The 23,264-nt window shown below is 55.2% G+C and overlaps 3 protein-coding genes across 5 annotated transcripts; 1 reads left to right on the top strand and 2 right to left on the bottom strand.

Moving 5' to 3' along the window:
* Positions 1 to 11: 11 nt before the first annotated feature.
* On the bottom strand, positions 12 to 5,476 carry VTN (vitronectin). Of its 2 annotated transcripts, none has more exons than XM_064394916.1 (10): positions 5,382 to 5,476; positions 5,205 to 5,306; positions 3,436 to 3,578; positions 2,872 to 2,991; positions 2,105 to 2,401; positions 1,859 to 1,998; positions 1,448 to 1,604; positions 1,190 to 1,339; positions 373 to 645; positions 12 to 191 (listed from the first exon to the last, which is right to left on the bottom strand). In XM_064394916.1, exons 3-10 carry the CDS (start codon positions 3,494 to 3,496, stop codon positions 76 to 78), a joined length of 1,314 nt encoding a protein of 437 aa, XP_064250986.1. In that variant the 5' UTR covers positions 3,497 to 3,578; positions 5,205 to 5,306; positions 5,382 to 5,476; the 3' UTR covers positions 12 to 75. The 2 variants fall into 2 exon arrangements, with proteins under 2 accessions (XP_064250986.1, XP_064250987.1); XM_064394917.1 differs by having other exon boundaries at positions 5,393 to 5,411.
* Positions 5,477 to 6,470: 994 nt separating this feature from the next.
* On the top strand, positions 6,471 to 16,933 carry SARM1 (sterile alpha and TIR motif containing 1). Of its 2 annotated transcripts, none has more exons than XM_064394908.1 (9): positions 6,471 to 7,072; positions 9,533 to 10,151; positions 11,205 to 11,417; positions 11,543 to 11,634; positions 12,649 to 12,884; positions 12,978 to 13,071; positions 13,854 to 14,043; positions 14,182 to 14,254; positions 14,740 to 16,933. In XM_064394908.1, the coding sequence occupies exons 1-8, from the start codon at positions 6,663 to 6,665 to the stop codon at positions 14,224 to 14,226; spliced, it is 1,899 nt and encodes a 632-aa protein (XP_064250978.1). In that variant the 5' UTR covers positions 6,471 to 6,662; the 3' UTR covers positions 14,227 to 14,254; positions 14,740 to 16,933. The 2 variants fall into 2 exon arrangements, with proteins under 2 accessions (XP_064250978.1, XP_064250977.1); XM_064394907.1 differs by having other exon boundaries at positions 6,473 to 7,072; positions 14,133 to 14,254.
* Positions 16,934 to 17,813: 880 nt separating this feature from the next.
* SLC46A1 (solute carrier family 46 member 1) lies at positions 17,814 to 22,943 on the bottom strand. The gene is made up of 5 exons (XM_064394918.1): positions 22,387 to 22,943; positions 21,201 to 22,053; positions 20,758 to 20,841; positions 19,671 to 19,827; positions 17,814 to 19,137 (listed from the first exon to the last, which is right to left on the bottom strand). Exons 1-5 carry the CDS (start codon positions 22,618 to 22,620, stop codon positions 19,062 to 19,064), a joined length of 1,404 nt encoding a protein of 467 aa, XP_064250988.1. The 5' UTR covers positions 22,621 to 22,943; the 3' UTR covers positions 17,814 to 19,061.
* Positions 22,944 to 23,264: the final 321 nt, after the last annotated feature.

Here is a 23,264-nt window from a genome sequence, read left to right as displayed (position 1 = left end):
TCTCCAGCCTGCAAGGCCCTCACAGTTTATTTCTGTCTAGCTGGGGCTGTGCTGCTGGTGGCTCCAGGGATCCCATCAGGTGCTCTCCGTGGGCTGGGGGCAGTCCAGCCAGTACTGGGCGATGGAGCGGGGGTAGCGCGGCCGCACCAGGTCCACGCGCTTGGTGCGCAGGTTGACACGGTAGTACTTGTCTGGGGAAGGGGACACGGCCGTCAGGACTGTCCCCAGCTCTGGGGAGCTGCCAGCCCTCACTGCCAGCACCTTCCCACTGCATCCCAAAGCCCTGAGCCATTGCAGAGAGAGAGGAGCCCTCCCCACGCCCCGGCAGCCCTGGTCCCGCATCATTCCCGGATCCTGCCAGACCAGACTCACCTCCTACAAAGAAATAAACACTCTGGAGCATCTCACACGTGGAGCCCGACAGCCCATCGCTTTCAACACCTGCTGAGTCGGGGTCATTTTGCAGCCAGCTCCAGAATCCCAGGTTCAGTGACCGGTGGTGGTTGTACCTCTTGCGCTGGCGGCGAGACTTCCTCCTGCGGGGCTGCTGGGAGGCCACGTAGATCCTGCCGGCCATGGCAGCGTCCAGCCGGCTGGGCACGCCCCGCCAGTCCCGGCTGATGTACCACGGGCCATTTGCCCCAGCTGCAAAAGGAGCAGAGGGTGAGTGAGAGGGGTGAGCTGAGCCCACGCCCACAGGCAGCACCCAGGAGTTGCTCCGAGACCCGCAGGAATGCTCCGAGGGATCCCAGCCTGGATGGGATGTGTGACAGTGACACAGGCCAGGCTGAGCCAGGAGTGGCCTCCCCATGGCTGGGATCTGCTGAGCCCCCTTCTCCTCCTCTCTTTCATTTCCCCTGCCCAGGGCTGGGTTTTTGCTGTGGCATCTCCAGCTCCAGTGACAATAAACAGTCCCCAGCAGTGACACTGTGGTGTGAGGCAGCTGGTGGTGGGTTTGGTAATGGGGGGCATAACGGCTGTGAGGGTGGGATTTGGGATGCTGTGGGAGGTGCATCTGAGGCCTGGGGGGTTCCTGTGCATGGCCTGGGCAGGATGTGATGGCTCATCCTGCCCACCCTTGCTTCCAGGCATCGCTCCCTCCTCCCTGGGTGTCTGATGCCTTGTGCCCTGTCAGTGCCCGCTGTTGGGAACTGCCAGCCCTTCCCCCCGGGGCTGGCCCAGCCCTTACGCATCCTGCCGCCAAAGAGGAGCTGGAAAACATCCTCCCAGCTGTCCCTGTTCATGAAGGCGTAGTGCTTGAACACCGTGGAGGGGGAGGACTTCTCGCAGTCGGCCTGCGTGGGCTGCTGGGCGAAGTCGTAGGACCAGTAGTACTTGTCTAGGAGAGGGTGAGCAGCGTGTTAGCAGGGAACAAGCACTGAAGGGGTGTCCAGCCTGTGCCCAGCAGTGCCAGGCTGTGCCAGGAGCAGGGGGCTGCCCCCCTTACCCTTGAAGAAATAGACTCTCTCATTGCCGTGGTAGCTGTGGGCGGGCAGGGCGAACGCTGCGTCCACGTTGTCGGGGATGCCCTCAAAGCCCTCGGAGATGTCCCGTGGGTACCCAGGGTCCAGGGCTCCGTCATCAAAGCGCCAGTACTGGGTGCCCTGGGGGGTGGGGGACAGAGAGGGGTCACAGGTGCAACATCCCCCAGCCACAGGTCTGCCAGGAGGAGCAAGGGGATGTTGGGGACCCCCATCACGGGGCTGTGGTTGCTTGGGGTCCCAGAACAACCACAGGGATTTGGGGTTTGTGGCAACCACTGTGTGTGTGAGTGTTTGGGAGGTGCCAGAAGGGGATATAGGGTGGGTTGTGGGGTTGTGCTGGCCACCCTGGGAGTACCCCCAGCCCTTCAGCCCACCTTGAAGAGGTAAGTCTTGCCCTGGCAGTTGATGCGTGTGAAGGCTGCATCGATGGGGCCCTCGATGCCCCAGACGTCACTGATGAGCTTGGGGTAGCCAGGCCTCACACTGGTCTTGTCCAGCTCATAGAAGTACTTCCCTGGGGAGAGAGGAGAGGTAGGGGCAGCAGGAGGGACTGCAGACACCAGCACAGGGTGACAGCTTGGCAGCATGTCCCACGTGCCTGGGGAAGGTCCCCAAAGTACCTCGGAAAGCGTAAAGGGAACCGTTCTTCAGGTCGGTGAAGGCATCGAAAGGTTTCCCGCTGCACAGCTCCTCAGGCTCCTCAGACACCCCGGGGGTGGTGTTGGGCACCTCTGGCAGTGTCTCCTCGGGGTTTGGCTTGCTCTCTGGTGTGGTCTCCACCAGCACTGGCTCTGTGGGCGGGTCTGTGGGCAGCTCTGTGGGGTCTGCCACGGGCGCCTCGTCCGTGACAAACTCGACAGGGAGGTTGTAGTCCAGGTAGTCATCCTCTGGCTGGGCAAAGACGTCTCCCCGGGTCACTGCAGGAGGGAGCAGGTTGGTTCCCCCTGGGTTTGGGTGCAGGAGATGCTCCCTCCCAAGAAATACAGATTTATAGAATCATGGAGTCGTTAAGGTTGGAAAAGCCCTCTAAGATCATCAAGTCCAATTTAACCTGGCACTGCCAACCACATCTCCAAGTGCCACAAGTACACATATTTTAGAGCACTTCCATGGATGGTGATTCCACCTGGGCAGCCTACTCCAATGCCTGAAACCCTTTCAGTGGAGCCCTAACCAATCTATCCAATTAGCACAGATCCCAGGCTCCAGATGGTGACGAGCCAGCTCTCAAAACCCCCCTGTGCTGCAGCAAATCCTGGTGCTGACTTCAGCCCTCAGCCACAGGTGGGTGCAGAGCTGGCCCAGCACAGACCCCACAGTGTGGAGCACCCAAAGCCACCCCGTTCCCCCTGTGCCCTGGCCAGGAGGGTGGCCATGGGGACAGTACCTTTGGCTTTGCAGACGGTGGAGTAGTCGCTGCAGCAGCTCTGGTAGTACACACAGAGGGTGTCACACTGGCACTTGTGCCCTGCATCGAAGCCTTCCTCACAGCGGCCCTCGCAGGAGTCTGCAAAAGCCACCCCACAGCTCAGGAGGGGTAATGTGGAGAGGGGCAGTGGGGCCCATGCCTCCCCTCCAGCCCAGCCCCATGGGGGAAAACAAACTTGGGGATATCTTGGTTGGGGGTACCCCACTCCTTCATGGTCAACTCCATCCCCAGGGGTGCATCAGCTCCTTGCCCTGCTCCCACTCAGGTCCTGCTGGGGTGGGAGCCACAGACTGGGCTGTGCCATGCTCCCAGTTCCATGCTGGCATGTGTGGGGCAGGGATTTGCCACGGCACCACTGACACCCATGTGCTGCCCACTTGCTTTCTCCCCATCCTGCAGGGTACAGCCAACGTGGCCATGGCCACATCCACTCCCTCCCTGCCCAGCCCCTCCATCAGCCCAGGAACCTCTCTTTCTCCATCCCCAAAGCACCTGGCAAGGTGTTGGCTGGCTAAAGCTCACCTTCTGCAGCACGGGTGGCGGCCAGCAGGGCCAGCACGAGGGCAGGGACGAGCAGCCTCATGCTGGGTGTCCGGGAGCGCAGCCCTCCTGCGACTGTGCGGGTTGGAGCACGGCAGAGCCCCAGCACCCAGTGTTTGCTCAGCCTGCCCCCGGGGAAAGCAAACAGCCCAAGGTCGGAACAGGGGACAGGGACAGAGATGATCTCCCACCCAGCTTCCCGCACAGCCCACGCTGAACTGGGAATGTCTGCAGGGGGACAGGGCTGCCACCAGGGTAAGCAGCTCCTCCCCAGCCCCGGTGCAGGTTGGGCACTGGTCAGAGAGAGTGGGGAGGAACAGCAGAAAGACAGAGCCAGGAACCAGTTTTGAGGTTGTGCCACACTCATTTCATAACATCCCTCATGCTGTAAAAGCAACCAGCTGTTTCCCAGCCTGGTTTTGGCAAAGCCAAAAACCCAAATGAGACTGGATGGGGGAGCAATGCTCAAAAGACAAAGGGAAAAGCCCTGGGTTTGTGCTTGGCCAAAATATCACCATTTTGGAGGGCTTATTCTTGGGATTTCAGCTTTCTCAATGTCAGGGCTGGGAACAGACCTGGGGAGCCCCAAGGCAGGGTGGCTTGGGATGGGGCAGGTGCCACCTCAGTGCCTGGGGACCAGAGGCCAGAGGTGAGTGGCCAGGGGCAGGAGCCCTCAGCACTTTCACTGCAGAAGGCAAACAAAAGCCTGTGTATTTTGCTCCCGTCATTCCCTTTCCAACCAATCTTTCAGTTACTAATTAATGTCGACTCAGCTCTTTTGGCAGCTCCTGATAACTCTGGGATGTTTATTGAATCGGGGCAAGGAGCAAATGCACACGAGGCTGCAGCAATCCTGCTCTTCTGCCTCTGCTGGGACAGGAGCTCCAAGGGATCTGTCCCAGCCCTGGGGCAGGAGTGGTGCAGCGTTGGGCCTTAAGTGATGCAAGATTTGGGGGGAGAGAAACTGGGGCAGGGTGCCTGCTTCTCCAGGGGTCTTTCAGACACAGGCAGTTCCTGGCATCTTGCTGGAAAGAGCTTTATTTGGTTTTGAGACAGGCATTTCCACCTGGAAGCCCTGGGGGGCTGAGGGCAGCTACCAGACATCAGCTTTTGGGACAGAACTTCTGCAGCACTCACCCCACTCTTTGTCTCCTGGCCTCAGCTATGGCAGGGCTGGCATTGTCCCCAAGTGCTGCACCAGGGCTTCATCCCCTCCCTGTGGAACCAGCCCTGGGGGGCAGCAGCCCTGCGAGGGTTCAGGCTTGTGGGAGAAGGGCTGGGCATTGTCTGAGCTGCTTTGGCTGATCAGCTAAGACAAAGCTCCCTCCTGCTGCTCCAGGCTCCCAACCACCAGCCACAGAGCCATGAAGGCTCAGCGAGCCCTTCCCTGCCAGGAGCAGATCCCAGGAGGGGTTGGTTGGATAAAGGGGCCCCGGGGAGCTCCTGCAGCCAAGGGCCGAGCAGAGCCAGTGAGGAGAACCCTGGAAATGGGGCTGATCCCCCAGGGCAAGGCTGGGAACGCTGCAGCTCCACAGCCCAGGCTGCTGGGTCTGAAATCTCTCCCCCCAAAAAAAGCAAAGCAAAGCAAAACTAAAAGCAAAACAAAGCGCAGCTCTCTGGGCTAGTCAGGACAAGCCTAAGGGAATGGTTTGAATTCTGCTGCCCCGGGCAGCAAACCCTCTGCTGCTCTACACTGCAACAACCCTTATGGTTACCCCTGATTAATAATAATTTATCAGGACATTCCTTACTGGTTCTGTGCCGAGCTTCTCCCGCAGTTTTGCGCTGCTCGGGGTGCCCCGTTCGCCGTCCTTCCTTGTGGGATGATGTCCCTTTCCTCTGTCTGTGCCTTCCTAGTGGATTCAGAGAGGATTAAGAGCGACTCTGTCACATCCAAACATCAACTCGAATTTAAGTCTCAGGCTGACCTGGCAACAACCTGGGTTTGGAGTCAAGGATTTAAGCTGCTCCTCCCAGCACATCCGAGAAATGCATTTCTGCCCTGAGCACGTCTGGCCTGGAAAAGAGAAAACAAAAGAGGCCCAGGCTGCCTCTGCTCTTTCTTTTATCATGCAAATCCCGAGCCCACCCAGAAGAGCAGCTCTGAATTTCCACCGAGCAATGGGTATTTGCCTCCTGCTGATACCGAACGGGTTCAGAACACCGTGCCAGGGTGGTCGCAGCCTCACCGTGACCACCACGGTGCTCGGTGGCCTTTACCTGCCCCCTGTGCCCCCTCGCTGGTCACAGAGGGTTCTGAAGAGATGTCCTGCCAAATCAGCGTGGGGGTCCCTGCCTGGCGTGGGGGTGACACCGCGGCAGCAGCTCGGGCACAGGGGGGATGTGGGCCATGGGGACAGCAGGACGAGCCCCAGCTCAGGCTGGACAGGGAGGGCTGTGGAATAGGATGGTTTGGGTTGAAAATGAAAAATTCTCTAGCTCCAAATCCTGCCACGTTCCCCTGTCCCAGGTTGCTCCAAGCCCTGTTAACCTGGCCTTGGACACTTTCAGGGTTGGGACATGCATAGCTTCCCTGGACAAGTACTTCACAAGTAGGAATTTTCTCCTAGAATCTAATTTAAAATCTCTCATAATTTATTTTAAAACCGTTCCCCCTTGTCCTATCAGTATCTATTCGTGTAAAAAGCCACTTCCCCTTTCATTAATGAGCCCTATTTAAAGCGCTGAAAGGCCACAATCACAGGACCTAAAATTCAGGATGGAAAACGTAAAATTCAGGATGGAAAACGTAAAATTAGGATGGAAAACGTAAAATTAGCATGGAAAACATAAAATTTAGGATGGAAAACATAAAATTTAGGATGGAAATGCCCTCTAAGACCGACTCCAGCCGCTATCCCGGCACTGCCAAGCCCACCCCTGAGCCACGTCCCCAAGTGCCACATCCACGATTCTGTTAAATCTGCCGGGGCTGGTGGCAGGAAGGCTCTGGGGGTCTCTGGGGGGCTCTGCAGCGGGAGGGGGCCCAGCTGCCGGCCCCGAGCCCCTCCTCGCAGAGGCGGCGCCTGCGCCCGGTGACATCAGCCGCGGGGACCGGGATGCTGAGCCCGGCCCGGGGAAGGCGGATCCCGCTCCGCATCCATCCCCGCACCCCCACGGGGCAGAGGGGGCAGCGGGACGCCTCCCCCCTCCCGTGCCGCCCGCCCGCAGGAGCGGGGGGCCGCGGGATGCCGCGGTAGCATCCTCCGATGCTCGCCCTGCTGCTGCCGCTGCACGCCCTGCGCCGGTGCCTGGCCATGGCGAGCGCGGAGCGGCTGGCGGTGCCCGGCGCTGAGGGCGGCGGGGTCTCCCCCGGGGTGGGCACCGAGGTGCGGGAGGCGCTGGAGCGGGTCCTGCCCGTCCTCCGCCGGGCCATCGCGCACGCCAGGCGGGCGGCCGGCCCCGAGGGGCTGCGGGCGGCTCTGTCCGAGGTGCTCCGGCTGGTGGAGGAGGCCTGGGGGATGCCCGCCGTGGGGAGGGACGTGGCCAAGGTGCTGTGCGATGTGATCCGCCTGGAGGGCGGCCTGGACCTGCTGCTCAACCTGCTCTACACCGCCGAGCTGGAGACCAAGTGCCAGGCAGGGAAACTCCTGGAGCAGATCCTGGTGGCGGAAAACAGGTGAGTGTGCAAGGAGCCCCTCGGACCTGCCAGGCACAGCCCTGCCAGCCCCAAAACCATGAGGGTTCAGAGACCTTAAAAACCTCATCTCACCCCCTGCCATAGGCAGGGACACCTTCCACAGACCAGGTTGCTTCAAATCAATCCAACCCGGCCTTGACCTACCTTCACCCATCCCCACACCCTCCAAATTTACCTGATGTTGGTGCTGTCTGTTGCACAAACCCCTCGGATCCCATCCCCCCCACATCCCCCCACAGCCAGTGCTTGTGCACAGGGTCCCTGGCTCGTGTCCAGGCAGTGCCCATGGGCTGCTCCCTTCCCCACAGCTGGAGGGAGGAGGACTAGGGGTGCTGGTGAGGACTGGGGTGTCCTCCTGAGCCCCCTCAGCCAGGCTGAGCTGAGTCAGAGCATCTGACCCAAAGGCCAAGCCGTGACTTTCCTTTAGCCATAACTGCAGCACGAGGAGGACAAAGCCACCTCCCAGAGCCTCCCTGCTGCTGAGCAGGGCTGGGATGGAGCCATAAGGAGGGGTCAGCTGGCCAGCAGCCCTGGCTCAGGTGTGTGTGCTGCTGCCCAGGACAGGTGAGAGGTGCTGGGATGTCTGTCAGAGCATGGGCACAGTGTGTGTGTGTGTGTGTGTGTGTACAAAGGTGCATGAGCACACCTCACACATTCAAACCACAGCACCCACACACAGCTCACCCTTCCCACACCCCAAATGCACTCTGCCAGCTCTGCTGTCCCTCAGAGCACCCCAACCCAGCCCAGCCAGGGCTCTGCAAAGGATGTGGAAGGAGCCTGGCCAAAGTGTTGCTCCAACTTTCTGGGGGATTGTCTCTTGCTGGAGGCTGTGGACTCGCAGCCTGGGCCTCACTTCATGCACTGGCAGGCAAAAATAAGCAGCAGCTAAATCAGGAAAGCCCATTAGGGTGGAATTTAATCCCAGGAATCATCACTGGCATGCTCTGCCTTCAGCACTCAGCTCCTCAGCAAGAGAAAGCATTTGCTGGAGCTGTTGTTTCTGCTCCAGTCCATGGGCTTGGAGCAGCCATGGCATTCCAGCCCCTCGCTTCCCACAGCTCCTGAGCCAGGGCAGGGAGGTGTGGGGCTCCCCTTCGGGCCCAAGCCTCTCACTTGCAGAACTCTCCCAGTCTGTGCCCAGCAGCAGAGGTGTTTAGCTGGGAGCTGGACAGGTCCTGGCTCCATCTGCAGCTGCAGGGAGTCAGGGACCTGTGTTTGTCATCCAGCTCCATGGCTGAGTCCGGGCTCACAGCCAGACCCGGCCTGAGGGCTTCTCTTTTTTTTTTTTTTCTTTCTTTTTTTTTTTTTTTTTTTCCCAGGGCTCTCCACAACATTTCCTGTCAAACCCACCCCAAGGTCAGTGAGAGCCCTGTGGGTCACAGGCTTCCCAGAAATGCTCTTCCTGCCTGCCAGCACAGAGGCTGGCGTGCCATCACCCCACCGTGGCTGGGGACTGAGTGTGCCACTGCCCTCCTGGGCAGCAGGGCGTGGGGCTCCAGTGCCAGTGCTGCCACGAGCAGAGCAGCTCCAGCACGGCACCACACGGCCTCTGCTGAGGGCAGGAATGGGGCTGCCACTTGCCCCAGGGAAGCTCATGGGAGCACAGCCAAGAGCTCATCTCAGAGTGGTGAGGCCCTGGCACAGGGTGCCCAGAGCAGCTGTGGCTGCCCCATCCCTGGAAGTGTCCAAGGCCAGGTTGGACAGGGCTTGGAGCAACCTGGTCTGGTGGAAGGGGTCCCTGCCCATGGCAGGGGCTTGGACCTGGATGAGTTTTCAGATCCTTTCCAACCCAAATCATTCTATGACCCTGATTTTTCCCTTCCTCACTGCACTTTCAAGGCACAGCCCCATTCAGGTGTCATTTTCAGCACAGGTCTCCCAAGACCAGCCATGGCTAAGCAGCAGCTGGTGGCCCTTAGCCAGCTACCCCTGGCTCTTGCTGTTCTCTTCCAGAAAAGTGCAGGGTGAGGAAATAAAGAGCTTCAGCTGCCATCCCAGGACAGACAGACCCCTGTGTCCCACTTGTGGACAGGGCTGCTTGGCTGCTTATCCAAGAGTGAAAGCTCTGTCCTGACAGCACTGACAGCAGTGCTTATGGAACAAACAAATTTCAGTCCCAAACACAAAACAGCTCCACCCCACAGCAGTGCTGGCCCAGCAGATCAATTTCCAGCCTGGCATTAACCCACCCTGCCTGTTAATTGCTATGAAGATCCTACCTCCAGCATGAGAGCACCCACCGAGGGGGTTCTGGGCTGTGCACACCATCACAAATTCTTCCATCAGACCCACACAGGTTTCTCCAACACCAGCCTGTTGCGCCTTGCTGCACTGCATATCTGGCAGCTGTGCCCTGCAGGGATAAATGTCACCAAGGCATGGGCCACGCCAGTCACTGCTGTCACCCCTTTCACATCCACCATCTCCTCCCCACAGGGACCGCATCGCTCGCATCGGCCTGGGCGTAATCCTGAACTTAGCCAAGGAGCGGGACATCCCCCAGCTGGCCCAGAGCGTCTCCGGCATCCTGGAGCACATGTTCAAGCACACGGAGGAGACCTGCTTCCAGCTCATCTCCGACGGAGGCCTGGACACCATCCTGTACTGGTGCCGCTGGACGGACCGCGCCGTGCTGCGCCACTGCGCCATGGCCTTGGCCAACTGCGCCATGTACGGGGGCCAGGCCAACCAGCGCCTCATGATCGAGAAGAAGGCGGCGGAGTGGCTCTTCCCGCTGGCCTTCTCCAAAGACGACGAGCTGATCCGGCTGCACGCCTGCCTGGCCATCACGGTGCTGGCCACCAACAAGGAGATCGAGAAGGAGGTGGAGCGCTCGGGGACGCTGGCGCTGGTGGAGCCCTTCATCGCCTCGCTGGACCCCGAGCAGTTCGCCCGGGAGATGCTGGGCAGCAGTGACAACGTGCAGGGGAGGACGGCGCAGGACCTGCAGCGCCTCGTGCCCCTGCTGGACAGCTCCCGGCTGGAGGCCCAGTGCATCGCCGCCTTCTACCTCTGCACCGAGGCTGCCATCAAGGCCCGGCAGAAGAAAACACAGGTAAAGGGTAGGTTGGCCTGGGGGAAGGTGATGACAAAGGGAAGGGGTGCCACAGCTGCCTTGTCACAGACGTGTTTTATGAAAAATCCTTTTGCCAGGATCTTTTCTCCTGAGAAGCTGGGAAGCTCCAGCTTCTCCATGTTTTGCTGCTTTGGGATGTGATTTTGAGAATTGTTCACTCAGCATGTGAAATTGTTTTTACTTGATGGCCAATGACAGCCACCTGTGTCGAGGCTGTGAGCAGTCACAAGATTTTATTATCATTCTATTCCATTCTTTTCCTTCCCAGCCTTCTGAAGGATCCTTTCTCTCTATTCTTTTTAGTATACTTTTAGTATAGTTTTATTATAGATATAATGTAATATAATATAATATAATATAATATAATATAATATAATATAATATAATATAATATAATATAATATATATCAACCTTCTGAAGCATGGAGTCCAGATTCTCATCTCTTCCCTCATCCTGGGACCCTCGAATACAACCACAGCTGCACCTCTGTGTCTTTTGCTCACCAAACACCTTGGTCCTCGCACAGCCCAGCACAGCTTGTTGGGAAGTGTGGCAGTCATATTTTCTGGAAAAATCCCTTTGCCCAGGATTCTTCTCATGGGAAGCTGAGAAGCATCAGAGAAAAAGGAAAACAATATTATCTCATTTGCTTCTCCTGTGTTTTGCTGCTTTGGAATGTGGTTGGAGATTGTTTATCCAACAGGTGATTGTTTCATTGGTTTCTGCTGTGAATTGTTTTGATTTATTGGCCAATCAGGGTCAAGTTGTGCTGGGGCTCTAGAAAGAGTCATGAGAATTCATTAGTATCTTTTAGCCTTCTGTAAGTATCCCTTCTGTACTCTTTAGTATAGTTTAGTATAGTTTTAGTTTAGTATTCTTTAATATAATATAGTGTCATAAAATAATAAATTAGCCTTCTAAGAACATGGAGGCAGATTTATCATTCCTTCCTTCATCTGGGAACCCCGCCAATACAACAGGGAAGAGGGTGAGGGGAAGCAAAGTGACATCTCCTCCCTTCGTGTCCCCAGATTTTCAGTGAGATCGGGGCTACGCAGAGCCTGAAGAGGATTGTGTGCTACTCCACCAGCAGCACCACCTCCTCCCTGGCCAAAAAGGTGCTGCGCATGATAGGGGAGGAGGTTCCCCGGCGCATCCTGCCCACGGTTCCCAGCTGGAAGTCCTGCGAGGTGCAGACGTGGCTGCAGCAGATCGGGTTCAACAAATACTGCCAGAGATTCCTGGTAGGGCTCTGTGCTGGGGGAGGGACACAGGGACGGACACTTCTGCCCCATCTCTTCAGCAGAGGTGTAAGCACCTCACCCAGCTTTTCCTGGGAGCTTTTTCCAGCCTGGATTTGTCTTGGCAGGATCACCAGGTGGATGGGGACATTCTCCTGAGGCTGACAGAGCAGGAGCTGCAGAAGGATTTGGGGATGGACTCCAGCATCACTCGGAAAAGGTAGGACCACCACCAGGGCACACTGGACTCCCTCAGGGCCATCAGCACAGTGGCAGAGCCAGGGACAAGGTCTCTGCCTTTCCCTTCTCACAAAAACAGGAATGGAGATCCTCCAAATGCAAAACCTGGACTGCCAGGGCTTTTCCACTGCACTTTTTGCAGTCCCAGAGAGATTTCTGTAGAGGGACCACTGCATGGCAGAGGTGTGGGTGGGGGAAAGACCACATATGGCACAGGGCAGGTGGGATCCTGTTACCCAGAAAGATGGGAACTTACCCCTAGCTGAGCTCCTCACACCTCAGTGTCCTGAGGACCAGCACTCCCATACAGCTGTTCCTCTGTTTCCTGTTCCTGGAGCTCGTCCTTCATCCCAGCATGGAGCTGCACTCCCTGCTGAGCAGGTAAAATGTTGGAATCTGAAAGGCAGGGGACTCTCAGAACTTGGGCCTGTAAGCCAAAGCTTAAAATTAAACATAGGATTTGATCTGAGACCTTGGCAAGAGCTTCCAAACTTAGGTGCTAGAAGTGAGAATGTGGAGTTATAGTTTAAAGTAGAGACACGTTAAGAAGAGGTAAGTTTAGACTTTCAGAGTTTAAGATATAGAAAAAATAAAAGTAGTTACAGAAGTAAACAAGAAATTTAGAATGCAGTACTGTAGGTTAGTGTGTTATAACATAACTGGTTAATAAAACTTACATTGTAGCATGAGTCCATGAGATAAAATATTTAAGGATTAAGTTAAAAGCATAAATGTCCTTGTTAGGAATGTTTTATTGGCCAATAAATCTTGTAACTACAAGCCTTGTGACCTTCTGAACCATGCGGTAAAGATGTGAGCCGAACTCACCCATCCTGCCTGTGCAGAAGATAAGAAAAACAAACCACATCCCCGAAAACAACTCAGAATTCCCATCTCTAACTCAATCTAAACTCCTTCCAAAACCCCCACAGTAAAAGACGCGGCACCACGTGTCTCCAAGCGCTGCCTGGCGCTCCCTTTGTCCCTCCACCAGGTTCTTCCGCGAGCTGACGGAGCTCAAGACCTTCGCCAACTACTCCACCTGTGACCGCAGCAACCTGGCCGACTGGCTGGGGGGCATCGACCCCAAATTCCGGCAGTACACCTACAACCTGCTCACCTGCGGCATCGACCGCAACCTCCTGCACCGCGTGACGGAGCAGCAGCTGCAGGAGGACTGCCACATCCATACCGGCTTCCACCGCGTCCGCATCCTCACCGCGGCCCGGGGTGCGCTCGCCTGGCGGGGAAGGGGGTGTTTGGGTGTTTGGGATGAGCTGGCGGGTGGTTTGTAACTGCTGGTGGTTGTTTTGTGCTGTCTAGAGACGCTGCACTCCCCCATCACGCTGCAAACCGCGTCCGACGGGACCGATGTGTTCATCAGCTACCGCAGGAGCACCGGCTCGCAGCTGGCCAGGTGAGCCCTGCAGGGAAGGGAGAAGCCCAGGGGAAGGTGGGTGGTCAGCTGTGGGATGGGGAGGAGGGAGAGGCTGCCAAAAGTGCAGAGCAAACGGGGACACGGCACACGTGGCGACCTGCACAGTGGACAGGCCAATTCCCAGTCCTGTCACCGCCACTTTGTGGCCTCAGCTCTCTTCACAGAGAGCAGCAAGCACAACCTTCTCAGGATTTCTCCTAGGGAAAGCCTGCGAGAAAGCTCAGACAAAGAAGAAAACAATTCTTATCTCTACTTGCTGCTCCTGTTGTTTAGCACATGTGGAATGTGTCACGGAGATTGTTTACCAAAAGGGATTTTTTAATTAGACTCTGGTGATGGTTGTTTTGATTGATTGACCAATTAGGTCAAAGCTGTGTCGTGACTGTCTGGAAGGGGTCATAGGTTTTTCTTTAATAATAGAATAGTATAATTGCTGTATGTAGTATAATATAGTATAACTTAATAAAGCAATTGTTCAGCCTTCTGAAATCACTGCAGTCAATGCACATTATTCCCTGGCTGGGGGTTGCCTTGCTACAATACCACTTTGGCACTGAGTGACCTTTTCCTCATGCTCCTAGAGCTCTAGGAGATCACAGCACGGAGTCAATGTCAGCTCCTGGTGTTCTCTGCATGTGCCCAGACAGCTGGGCTGGAGCTGGCACCTCATTCCCTGCTCCTCTGCCTCACCATGTCTCAGCCAACCTGGTGAGACAGCAAATGAAACCTCCCCTCATGGCGCTGTCCCCTCTTGCCACCAGCCTGCTGAAGGTCCACCTGCAGCTCCACGGCTTCAGCGTGTTCATCGACGTGGAGAAGCTGGAGGCAGGGAAGTTTGAGGATAAGCTGATCCAGAGCGTCCTGAGTGCCCGGAATTTTGTGCTGGTCCTCTCAGCAAACGCACTGGATAAATGCATGGAGGACCCCGAGTGCAAGGACTGGGTGCACAAGGTAAGAGATGCCCCCAGGTGGGAGCTGTGTGGACATTGGTGGGAGGCAGTTGGTGAGGGGCTGAGCACCTGCATGTTCTGTTCCTGCAGGAGATTGTGACAGCCCTAAACTCTGGCAAGAACATTGTACCCGTTACAGATAATTTTGAGTGGCCAGACCCAGAAACGCTTCCCAAGGACATGAGGGCTGTCCTGAAATTTAATGGTATCATGTAAGTAAAAGCCATCTGTGCCATGGGGTTCCTTGACACCTGGGGAGAACAGCTTGCATAAGGAGCAGCAAAGAGCCCAAGGACATTGGGACAAACAGGTGAGGGTGGCAGAACAGGTCAAAGGGATACTGAGTCACTCCAGGTGCTCCAGAGCTTGCAGGGAGCAAAGGTTCCCACCACATCCCTGCTGCTGGTGTTGTGCTGGGACTCCTCTGGGTGACAGAGGGGCCACTGCTGGGAGGACACACATCCTCAGGCAGCAGTGATGCTGGCAGGTTTTACAGCTCACCTGGGTTTCTTTCCCCCCTGCTTTCCCTTTGAGCATCCCAGCCTGGCAGGGATTCTGCAGCACCCATGGAATAAAGGGAGGTCCTTTGGGGTGGAGGAAAGGGGTCTCTGGCTCCTGGCCCAAATGAACTGAGCTATCTTGTGGCACCCCTCACACGGCAGGAAAAGTAAACATCCTGTTTTTCCCCTGGATACAGGTGGTCCCACGAGTACCAGGAGGCCACGATTGACAAAATCATCCGCTTTCTGCAGGGCCGCTCCTCGCGGGACTCCTCGGCTGGCTCGGACAACGGGCTGGACTGCCTGCACTCCCTGGGGCAGAGCTAGAGCCAGCACTGCAGCCTCAGAGACTCCCAGCTGACCCCTTTTTTTTGGTGTGGGTCCAAATTTATCCCTCCTGACTTTTCCCCACCTTTGAGAGAAAACCTGTGGCTCTTTCTCCCTCTACTCCCTCCAAATACAAGCCCCAGCCCCAGCACTCACTCCCCCAGAGCCTGGGGAGCCAAGGCAGGCTGGACTCTGGGATGGATTATGTCTTCCACGTCCTCCTGTGGGGTGACAGGACATGTGTGGGGTGTGAGGGAGACTGGCACCATCCAGGCCCCCACAAGCAGCTGCAGCTTCCCCCAGAAACATGTCCAAAGAGGGAGAATCTTTGGAGGACTGAAAATTGGAGAAGTGTCAAGAATCCGTCGTAAGAGGACACAAGGGAGAGAAGAGCAATTGAGAGGAAGGTGAGGCTCTGCTGTGTGCCCCAGGAATATTCCTGTGGTCAGAAACTGAGAGCAGGAAAGGGCAAATAAAAACTAAGCCCTAACAAAATCTTTGTGTTTGGGAAAGATAACCCACAGGGGCTTTCCAAAGTGCTTTATCTTTCCCAGCAATGTTCCTTTATCACAAGAGCTCCTTCCCTCCTCAAAAGACTTCCACCTCCCAGTGCTGCAAAACCACTTTGTGCTCTTACCTCTGGCAGTGGAAGTTTGGGGTTAGACCACGTGAAGCTTCTGCAGGATCCCTGCAAAAAAGTGCTTTTAAAATACCTTCCTTCCCTCCATCTGAAGTCTCAGCTTCACCACTTTATCAGGTCTGTATTTTCAGGGCACTGGAGGCTGGATTGTGACCCTGGAAAACTTGAAACCCATGCAGGGAAAATGCTAATTGCTGTGCTTGTGGAGTTGTTCTACACTGTGGCTGTATTTTATCCTGCTCCACAGCTGTGTTTTATCCTGCTCCTGTGGTCTGTGCCTTCAGCAGGAGCTGTGAATCTCTCTGCTGACCACCACACCCCTACAGCCCTGGCTGAGCTCCCTGGGGTTGTTCCTGCTCAATGCTGGATGCAATTCCAAGTAACACTTGTTTCTTCCTGTCAACCTCTTCTCAACACCAATCAGGGCTTTTTGCAGTTCCTCACATTAAAATATCAAGCAAAAGTGGAGTTTTTGCAAAGGGCTGGCAAAGGATGCTCCAGGACTATCAGTGCCTGCTGCCAACACTGCAGGTGAGGCACCATGGGCATCCTGGCACAAATCCCTGCTTTCCACACTCCAGGCTGCTGAATCACCTTGCAGAAGCAACAGGCTCCTCTTCCCATCCTTGCTCAAGAAGAACTCAACCTTTTCAGGAGGGAACAAAGAGTCTCAGCCACCTTGCCCTCCTCCTGGCTCTCCCTGGAGCCCTGCTTTAACTGTCAGGAACAAAAACACGTTCTTCTTTTGGCTTGGATCCACGAACATATCAGGGGAAAAAAAAATAAAGTTAATTCTGGTGCTTTATAGTTCTTATCAGCTCACAGTTAATGGCATCTTTACTCTCCAGTGAAAGGTTAATAGCCATATTTGCCCAGCCTTCATCAGAATTAGAATCCATCTAATCTCCAGAATACATAACAAGAAGGCAGCAGATGAGCCCAAAGGTGAATCTGCCCAAGGATAAAAGCCTCTTGTGAGCTGCTTCAGGGAAATGCCTTCAGTAACTGAATGTCAAGGCCTCCATGGCCACTGGAGTCCCACAAAAACAGTCCTAAGGATTTTTCCCCCTGCAATAATACCTGGTAAGATGATTGTGTCTTGTTTCCCGGAGCTCTGTAGCAATCAGCCTCACTGGAAATTTTCTTGCTCTCCACAGCTCAGGTGTCTCACCTGACATGAGATCCCATCTCCTTCTCCAGCTGCCTGGACTGTGACTCCTCCTGTTTCCCCATCATTATCTTCACCTTAATGAACTTGCCCTGCTTCTGGCAAAGCATCCCATACCCAGCCCTTCCAGCTGGAGCAGACCCAAGGAAATGAATTCCTCTGTCCTCACCCTCCCTCATTCCTTTGCTCTGCCACATCAAAAGTGTTTGGAGTTATTCAATCAGGCATTATTAATAAACCTGGTTTTTACTGTAAATCCCCTCCTCTTTGTCTGTATCACGTGCTTCTCTCCCTGCAGGCTTTTCACACTTGCTTTTCCTTGCCACCATGAAGCAGAACTGACATTGCCAAGCACCATTCCTGCAGGATCCCCTCACTTCCCACTCACCTCTGCATGGAATGATGCACTGCACCCCCAGGGACACTGCCTGCTGTCACCAGCCATGGCTCCACTGCTGCAACTCTTGGAGGACAGCCTAGAACAACTTTGGTCTAATTCTTTTAATGAGGCATAATAGCTGCCATTGAATCTGTCCCCATGCAGAGCCAGGTTTCACCTCACTGCACAACACTGAGCAGCTGCTTGAATTGGCACCCACAGGGTGGAGAGGGCTTCACTTCACAATCAGCTCACCCACAAACACCTACTGCAACATTCACAGCATGCCCTGTTCCTCAGGGAGGCCAGTGCCAGGCTGAGCCCAGCAACCTGACCTGTAACTCCTACCTTCCCTGGCAAAACTGCTTGGGACAAATGGCATAACACCAAGTTCTTAAAGCCTCCCTGCTTCTCTGCTCCCCAGTTCTGCTTTTACCACAAAGTCCCAATGGATAAGAACAAAGCTGGGTTAAAGCATTTCACTTTTTCTGCACTCTGAAGGACAGGTTTCAGGTGAAGCTCTCCTGAAAGCTTTACTCTGGTGGTCAGGAAAAGCAAGTTTTGGCTGCTTGCAAGTCCCAAACCTGCATTTTCCCTGACTTTTCACTTTCACACACTCATTCTCCATGAGACAGATAAATTCCTGCTGCTCCTTCTTTACTGCAGTCTTCAATAAAGGACTGAGAAATAAAATAATGGAGAGGAACCTCAGATGAGTCAAGGACAAATGATATCAACAGCTGCACAAGATATCCACAGTTTTATGAACCATAAAAGAGCATGGAGGTTTTATTCATTCTGAAAGTAACAGCAAAGTCATTACTGCATGTACCTGAACAGCATGTGCAATTAAGTGTACACAGAACTGCTGGTTTATGGCACATTGAAGAGAAAAAAAGGATTGCAGCAACACAGGTAATGCTTTAGAAAGAACAATTATAAGTACCATGGACATGGGGTTTGCTTGCTGGCATCAACAGATCCTAGGGTAAACAGCAGCACTCAGGTCATTAACACAAGATTATGTCACATACAACAAAAAAGATTAATCTTAAAGACACTAGTCCTATCCCAGCTTGCTGAGGAAGGCCTCTGGATAAGCACAGCAGGGATTCCACATGACTGGGGCACACCTGTCAAACTGGGGCTCAGATCTGCAGTGTAAGGGGGGAACAATTCTGACAATTTTCTCCTTAATTTCATAGCTTTTGGCGACTGTCAATTAAGGCACCTACAGGAGTTGCTCCAAGGATCCTCATGGGTCCCTCCCAACCCAGGATTTAATCTACTGGCCCTGCAGTACTCTCAGATGATCTGCTACTTCTCAAAACCACCTCTGAGATCCTGGGCTGAGCTGCAGACAAGGCAGGACATGCCACTGGCACTCCTACCAACACTTCATGAATTAGATCCTCTTCTTAGGACACCTCTGACTTGCAAAACTAAAGCTGGTTCAGTCAGTAAGGACAGCAATAGCACTCCTGTGCTAAACTACCCCTCTCCATAAGGAGTTTTGTGGTCTGGCATGTCACATTTGCTGGGTTTTTACTGGCAATGTGATGATCTGGAGCACAGATCTTCCCCTCCAGCAGGACACTGTTGGCTGCCTCTGCTTCACCCACACCAACAGCTCATCTGGAACACCCTGAGGGGAAAATGCTCAGCAGTTAAAGCAGAACTCAGTCCTCTCTCCCCACTAAAAGCATGGCAGAGCCTTCTGGCCCCGCCAAACCCCAAACCACGAGGCAGCCTTGCAAAAGGCCCACATCAGCTTGATTGGCTCTTGGGTCTCTTGGGTTTTATCTGACAGATGAGCCAACACAATACTGAGGAGGCATTCACAGCTCCAAATCAAGTTCCTCCTGTGATTTCCAATTATTTGGCATTTAAAAGTCAGTAAGGACAAGCAGAGTGTCCCTCCTGCACTGAGCAGTCCTTTGAGGGAAGAACAAAGTGCAGTCTTCAGGTGGACACTGCCATGCTGGCCAGTTCCTTGGTGTTAAACTCAGTCTTTTGTGGGGGACAGGGAAGACTCTTGGAAGTGGTTGTAGTCATGTTTTGAATCCCAGATTTGTATCCACCTAGGAAAGAATGAACAGTTTCAGCTTCCAAAGGCACATGGGGATCTTACTGAATTGAGCCTTAAAAGTTTCAGAGGAACAAACCAAAATGACCCTGGCAGGAGCTGCTGCACTTCTGCAAATCCAAATACACTTCCTCTCCCAGAAACTACCAGGAGACTTGTTTTCTATCACAACAAAACTTCTGCTTCAATTACTAAAGAAATTACAGGAAGAGAGACTGCTGAGAGAGCTCCATCTCTTCCATGAAGAACTTTCAAATTTAATTCCAGATTTTGGATTCCATTGAGGCTGGATTGAGGCTTTGAAGCACTTTGAATATTGGGAGCTATATTACTCAGGCTGCAGGTTTATCCCTAGGATTCAGATTCCAAAGGAAATGACCTGCACCTCTTTTTACTGGAGCACCAGACACCCTCTCACAACCAGAACTGAAAAATATGCCTTAAAAACTGCCAGCTTCTATCCTAAGAGTAAACAGTATTTTCCATATGACATTGCATGGCAAATTTTGAACATTTGAAGTAAATTACCCAAGGATAGCTGCTGGAATAAGGAGGATTATAGCCCCAAAGAGAAATGGGAATCCCCTCATGAAGTGCAAGGTGGCAGGGTAGAGAGAGTTGAACACTCCTGTAGCCACGAGTGAACACAGCCCTTCCACGCAGGCAACAGAAGCAAAGAGAGCACCTGGAAAAGAGATAAGAGGTTAATGGTGAGATAGGCAGGTGGTTATTGCCTGTGGACAGCTGTAACACATCACCCTCATTGCACTCTGCCAATCCTTCCAAGGGTTTGCACTCGCCATCAGAAAGGTGTGTGAATACCAAGTGTGGTAAGGTGCACCAGGACTGGCCTGGCACATCCAGCCTGTGGCCATGACCACCTCACCAACCCGCAGGATTTCTATCAGGAGAGGACCAGGATATTATCCATCAGCTGGATTGTAAATGCTCCAGGCCAGAGAACCTCTTATCACTTGTTAAACATTAAGTACAGCACAAGATTTAGCACCATAAATCCGCCATACGTGCCACCGCCGCTCTAAAATAAGAAACCTGAGTATTGCAAAATCACCTCTCCATCACTGCCACCTGGATTCCCTCCTCCCCTGTCTGCCCTGGAGACATTCCTGTGCTGTGTTTCACAGCAAGTGCAAACCCTCCAAATACAGAACTGGACAAAAGGCAAATATGCCCCTCCTATGGTTATCTGTGATCTTTCACCGTGGTCAATGATACAACCTTCCAACAACACCTGGTTGTCCCCACTGTTACTGATCTACAGAGGAAAGTTATGGTCAGGAGAATTACTCTTTTCTCCTTGTTATATAATCCATTTTAACTCTTGCACCTTGTAAAAGTTTTGGGAATGAACGTATGGATGAATGAACTATTCCTGCTTTTCTTCCCTTGCTCTCATCTCAGAAATGCAGCAAGTCTGAATCAAAGAATGACAATTATTTGGGAGGGAAAAAAATACCTTGGGCCTGAGGGTGAATGTAGGCACACAGGAGTCCAGAGGAGCCAGGGAAATCCTAACCTCCCCAGAGTCTGGTTTCAATATTCCAAGAAAAAAGTGTTTCAGGATCTGGCTTAAGCACTGTGGTTAATTCCTTACCTTGTTCTGTCTCACTGACCAGCTTGGAGAGCTTGGATCTGATGACTGGAGTGGCTGCCATGGAAAGGAACAGAATTCCGTAACCTGTGAGCAAGACACAGCAGATTAGGGAAAGCTCACCTGAAAAATAAAGCCTCCCAAGTCAGTCCCAGAAATCTGCAGCTGCTGGCAGTGTCTCCCTGCTATATTTAGACACAATTCACTCTCCTGGATCTCATAAGGCACTTCAGTCTGTGTCTGCAGTTCTGGGAAGCCTAATGTTCTAGGAATTACATGGATGCACTTCCAGCTTCAATGTTTGGCCAACACTACCCTTAGCAAGCCACAGTTTTGTTGGTGCACGAGGCAGAACTTCCCCAGGTGCCTGAACTCCCCCTGAAGCACACTACCAGCACCAATTCACCAAAACCCTGACAAACGGGGATTTAAGCCTTCAGCATCACCTGTAAACATCAGTGGCGTTGTGGTAGCGAGGGAAATCACCACCAGCCCAGCAATGTTGGAGATCAGTCCTATCTCTGCCACCCAGGTGTCCTCAAGGCAGAGCTGCAGCAGCCTCAGCCCCGCCAGGCTGCTCAGGTAAGCCAGGTAGCTGGCGGCCGAGCCGTACCCTATGAGATCAGAAGCCCAGCACAGGGGGAAGCCCAGCTCGTACAAAACATAGATGTCCTTGGCTCCGAAATGCACCGTGACAATCAGAAAGAAAGCCAGGGAGTACAGAGCCAGCTTCCACCTGGAGCTCAGGTGCTCGGGGGCCGTGTAGAGCCTGTACACAGCCTTGTAGTGGCTGAGCGTCAACAGCCTGGCTGCCTTCTTCTGCTTCACCGACTCCTGGAGGAGGAAAGCGGCGTAGAGAGTGGCAGCAAGGCTGGCAGCAAAGGCCAGCCAGAAGGGGTTGATGTAGCCCTGGGCCTTGCGCCACTGGCCCCCGCCGATGCTGGCCACCATGCCCGCGGTGCCCAGGCACGCCTCGAGGATGGCCACGCGGAACGTCCGCGCGCCGCGCTCGCTGGTGTCGGCCACGTAGGAGAAGCAGCTGGCCAGGATCAGGTTGTAGTCGCCCGTGAGGCCGCTCAGGATGCGTCCCAGGAGGAAGAAGGCGACGTGCAGCTCCAGGTACATGACCAGCAGGTAGATGGCTGTCTGCAGGGCCATGCCCGCCGCCGGCAGGATGAGCGCCGGGCGCCGGCCCACGCTGTCGCTCCATGCGCCGAAGAGGGTCACGGAGAACAGGCTGACGAAGAAACCGCCCAGGTTGATGTAGAGGTTCCAGTGGGACACCAGAGCTTCCACCTCCTGCAGGAGAAATGGGCGGCTGAGGAGCTCCAACAGCACCCACTGAGCTCCCCACTCCTCCTGGGGCTCCCTGCTGCTCGCCTTCCCCTCCGGGCTCCCCGCTCCCTTTGGGGGCTCACATTCCCTCCTGACTCTGCTTCCAGGGACTCCCAGCTCCTCTCAAGCTCCCTGTTCCCCCTGGGGCACCTCTCCTCCCCTGCTCCCCCAGAGCTCCCCTCTCCCCTGGGATCTCCTGTCACCGTGAGCCCCCCACTCCCTCCGGGGCTCCCCAGTTCCACGGACCCGCCTTTCCCCCCGGGTCCCCATCCATCCCGTTCCCCCCGGTGTCCCCACCTGCCGCAGGGGGTCGGCGCTGGCGTTGCCGTCCCCGCAGCCGGAGGACTCGGTGCTGTTGCGGTCGCTGTAGCCGTGCTCGGCTCCCAGCCGGTCCCACAGGTACTGGGTGGCCAGCGGGCCCTGCAGCCCCAGCGACACGGTGGCCAGGAACAGCAGCGGCTCCACGGCGAGCAGCGACGGGCGGCGCCGCCCGGGGGGCACCGGGGGCTCGGCGGGCGGCGGAGCGGCCATGGCGGCCTCGAGGGGCGGAGGCTCCGCCGGAACGGGACTGGCTCTGCTCCGCCCGGAACGGGACCGGCTCGGCTCTGCCCCTAACGGGACTGACACGGCTCCGCCCGGAACGGGACCGGCTCTGCTCCGCCCGGAACGGGACCGGCTCGGCTCTGCCCCTAACGGGACCGGCTCGGCTCCGCCCGGAACGGGACTGGTTCTGCTCCGCCCGAACGGGACTGACACGGCTCCGCCCGGAACGGGACTGGTTCTGCTCCGCTTGGGATGGGACCGGCTCGGCTCCGCCCGGAACGGGACTGACACGGCTCCGCTTGGGATGGCACTGACACGGCTCCGCCCGGAACGGGACTGGCTCAGCTCCGCCCGGAACGGGACTGGTTCTGCTCCGCCCGGAACGGGACCGGCTCAGCTCCGCCCGGAACGGGACTGGTTCTGCTCCGCCCGAACGGGTCTGACACGGCTCCGCCCGGAACGGGACCGGCTCGGCTACGCCCGGAACGGGACTGACACGGCTCCGCTTGGGATGACACTGACACGCCTCCGCTCGGGATGGGGCTGGCACGGCTCCGCTCAGCACGGTCCAGGCTCAGCTCTCCCGGGACCGGACCGGCTCGGCTCAGCACGGTCCAGGCTCAGCTCTCCCG

The sequence above is a fragment of the Passer domesticus genome, chromosome 19 (assembly GCF_036417665.1).
Source record: "Passer domesticus isolate bPasDom1 chromosome 19, bPasDom1.hap1, whole genome shotgun sequence".
NCBI classification, from domain to species: domain Eukaryota; kingdom Metazoa; phylum Chordata; class Aves; order Passeriformes; family Passeridae; genus Passer; species Passer domesticus.
The sequence above is the reverse complement of the archived record's forward strand: the minus strand, read 5'-3'. Positions and strand labels throughout refer to the sequence as shown.

What these genes read in the sequence shown, in the direction of transcription:
- VTN (XM_064394916.1), bottom strand. Translation starts at nt 3,496, where the DNA reads ATGAGGCTGCTCGTCCCTGCCCTCGTGCTGGCCCTGCTGGCCGCCACC. An exon ending in CGCCACCCGTGCTGCAGAAG is followed by an intron (nt 2,992 to 3,435) that starts GTGAGCTTTAGC and finishes TGGCTTTTGCAG; the next exon opens with ACTCCTGCGAGGGCCGCTGT. An exon ending in CCTCTTTGGCGGCAGGATGC is followed by an intron (nt 646 to 1,189) that starts GTAAGGGCTGGG and finishes CTCCTTTTGCAG; the next exon opens with CTGGGGCAAATGGCCCGTGG.
- SARM1 (XM_064394907.1), top strand. Translation starts at nt 6,663, where the DNA reads ATGCTCGCCCTGCTGCTGCCGCTGCACGCCCTGCGCCGGTGCCTGGCC. An exon ending in ACCGGCTCGCAGCTGGCCAG is followed by an intron (nt 13,072 to 13,853) that starts GTGAGCCCTGCA and finishes TCTTGCCACCAG; the next exon opens with CCTGCTGAAGGTCCACCTGC. An exon ending in CTGAAATTTAATGGTATCAT is followed by an intron (nt 14,255 to 14,739) that starts GTAAGTAAAAGC and finishes CCCTGGATACAG; the next exon opens with GTGGTCCCACGAGTACCAGG.
- SLC46A1 (XM_064394918.1), bottom strand. Translation starts at nt 22,620, where the DNA reads ATGGCCGCTCCGCCGCCCGCCGAGCCCCCGGTGCCCCCCGGGCGGCGC. An exon ending in AACGCCACTGATGTTTACAG is followed by an intron (nt 20,842 to 21,200) that starts GTGATGCTGAAG and finishes TCTTGCTCACAG; the next exon opens with GTTACGGAATTCTGTTCCTT. An exon ending in ATTCCAGCAGCTATCCTTGG is followed by an intron (nt 19,138 to 19,670) that starts GTAATTTACTTC and finishes ATTCTTTCCTAG; the next exon opens with GTGGATACAAATCTGGGATT.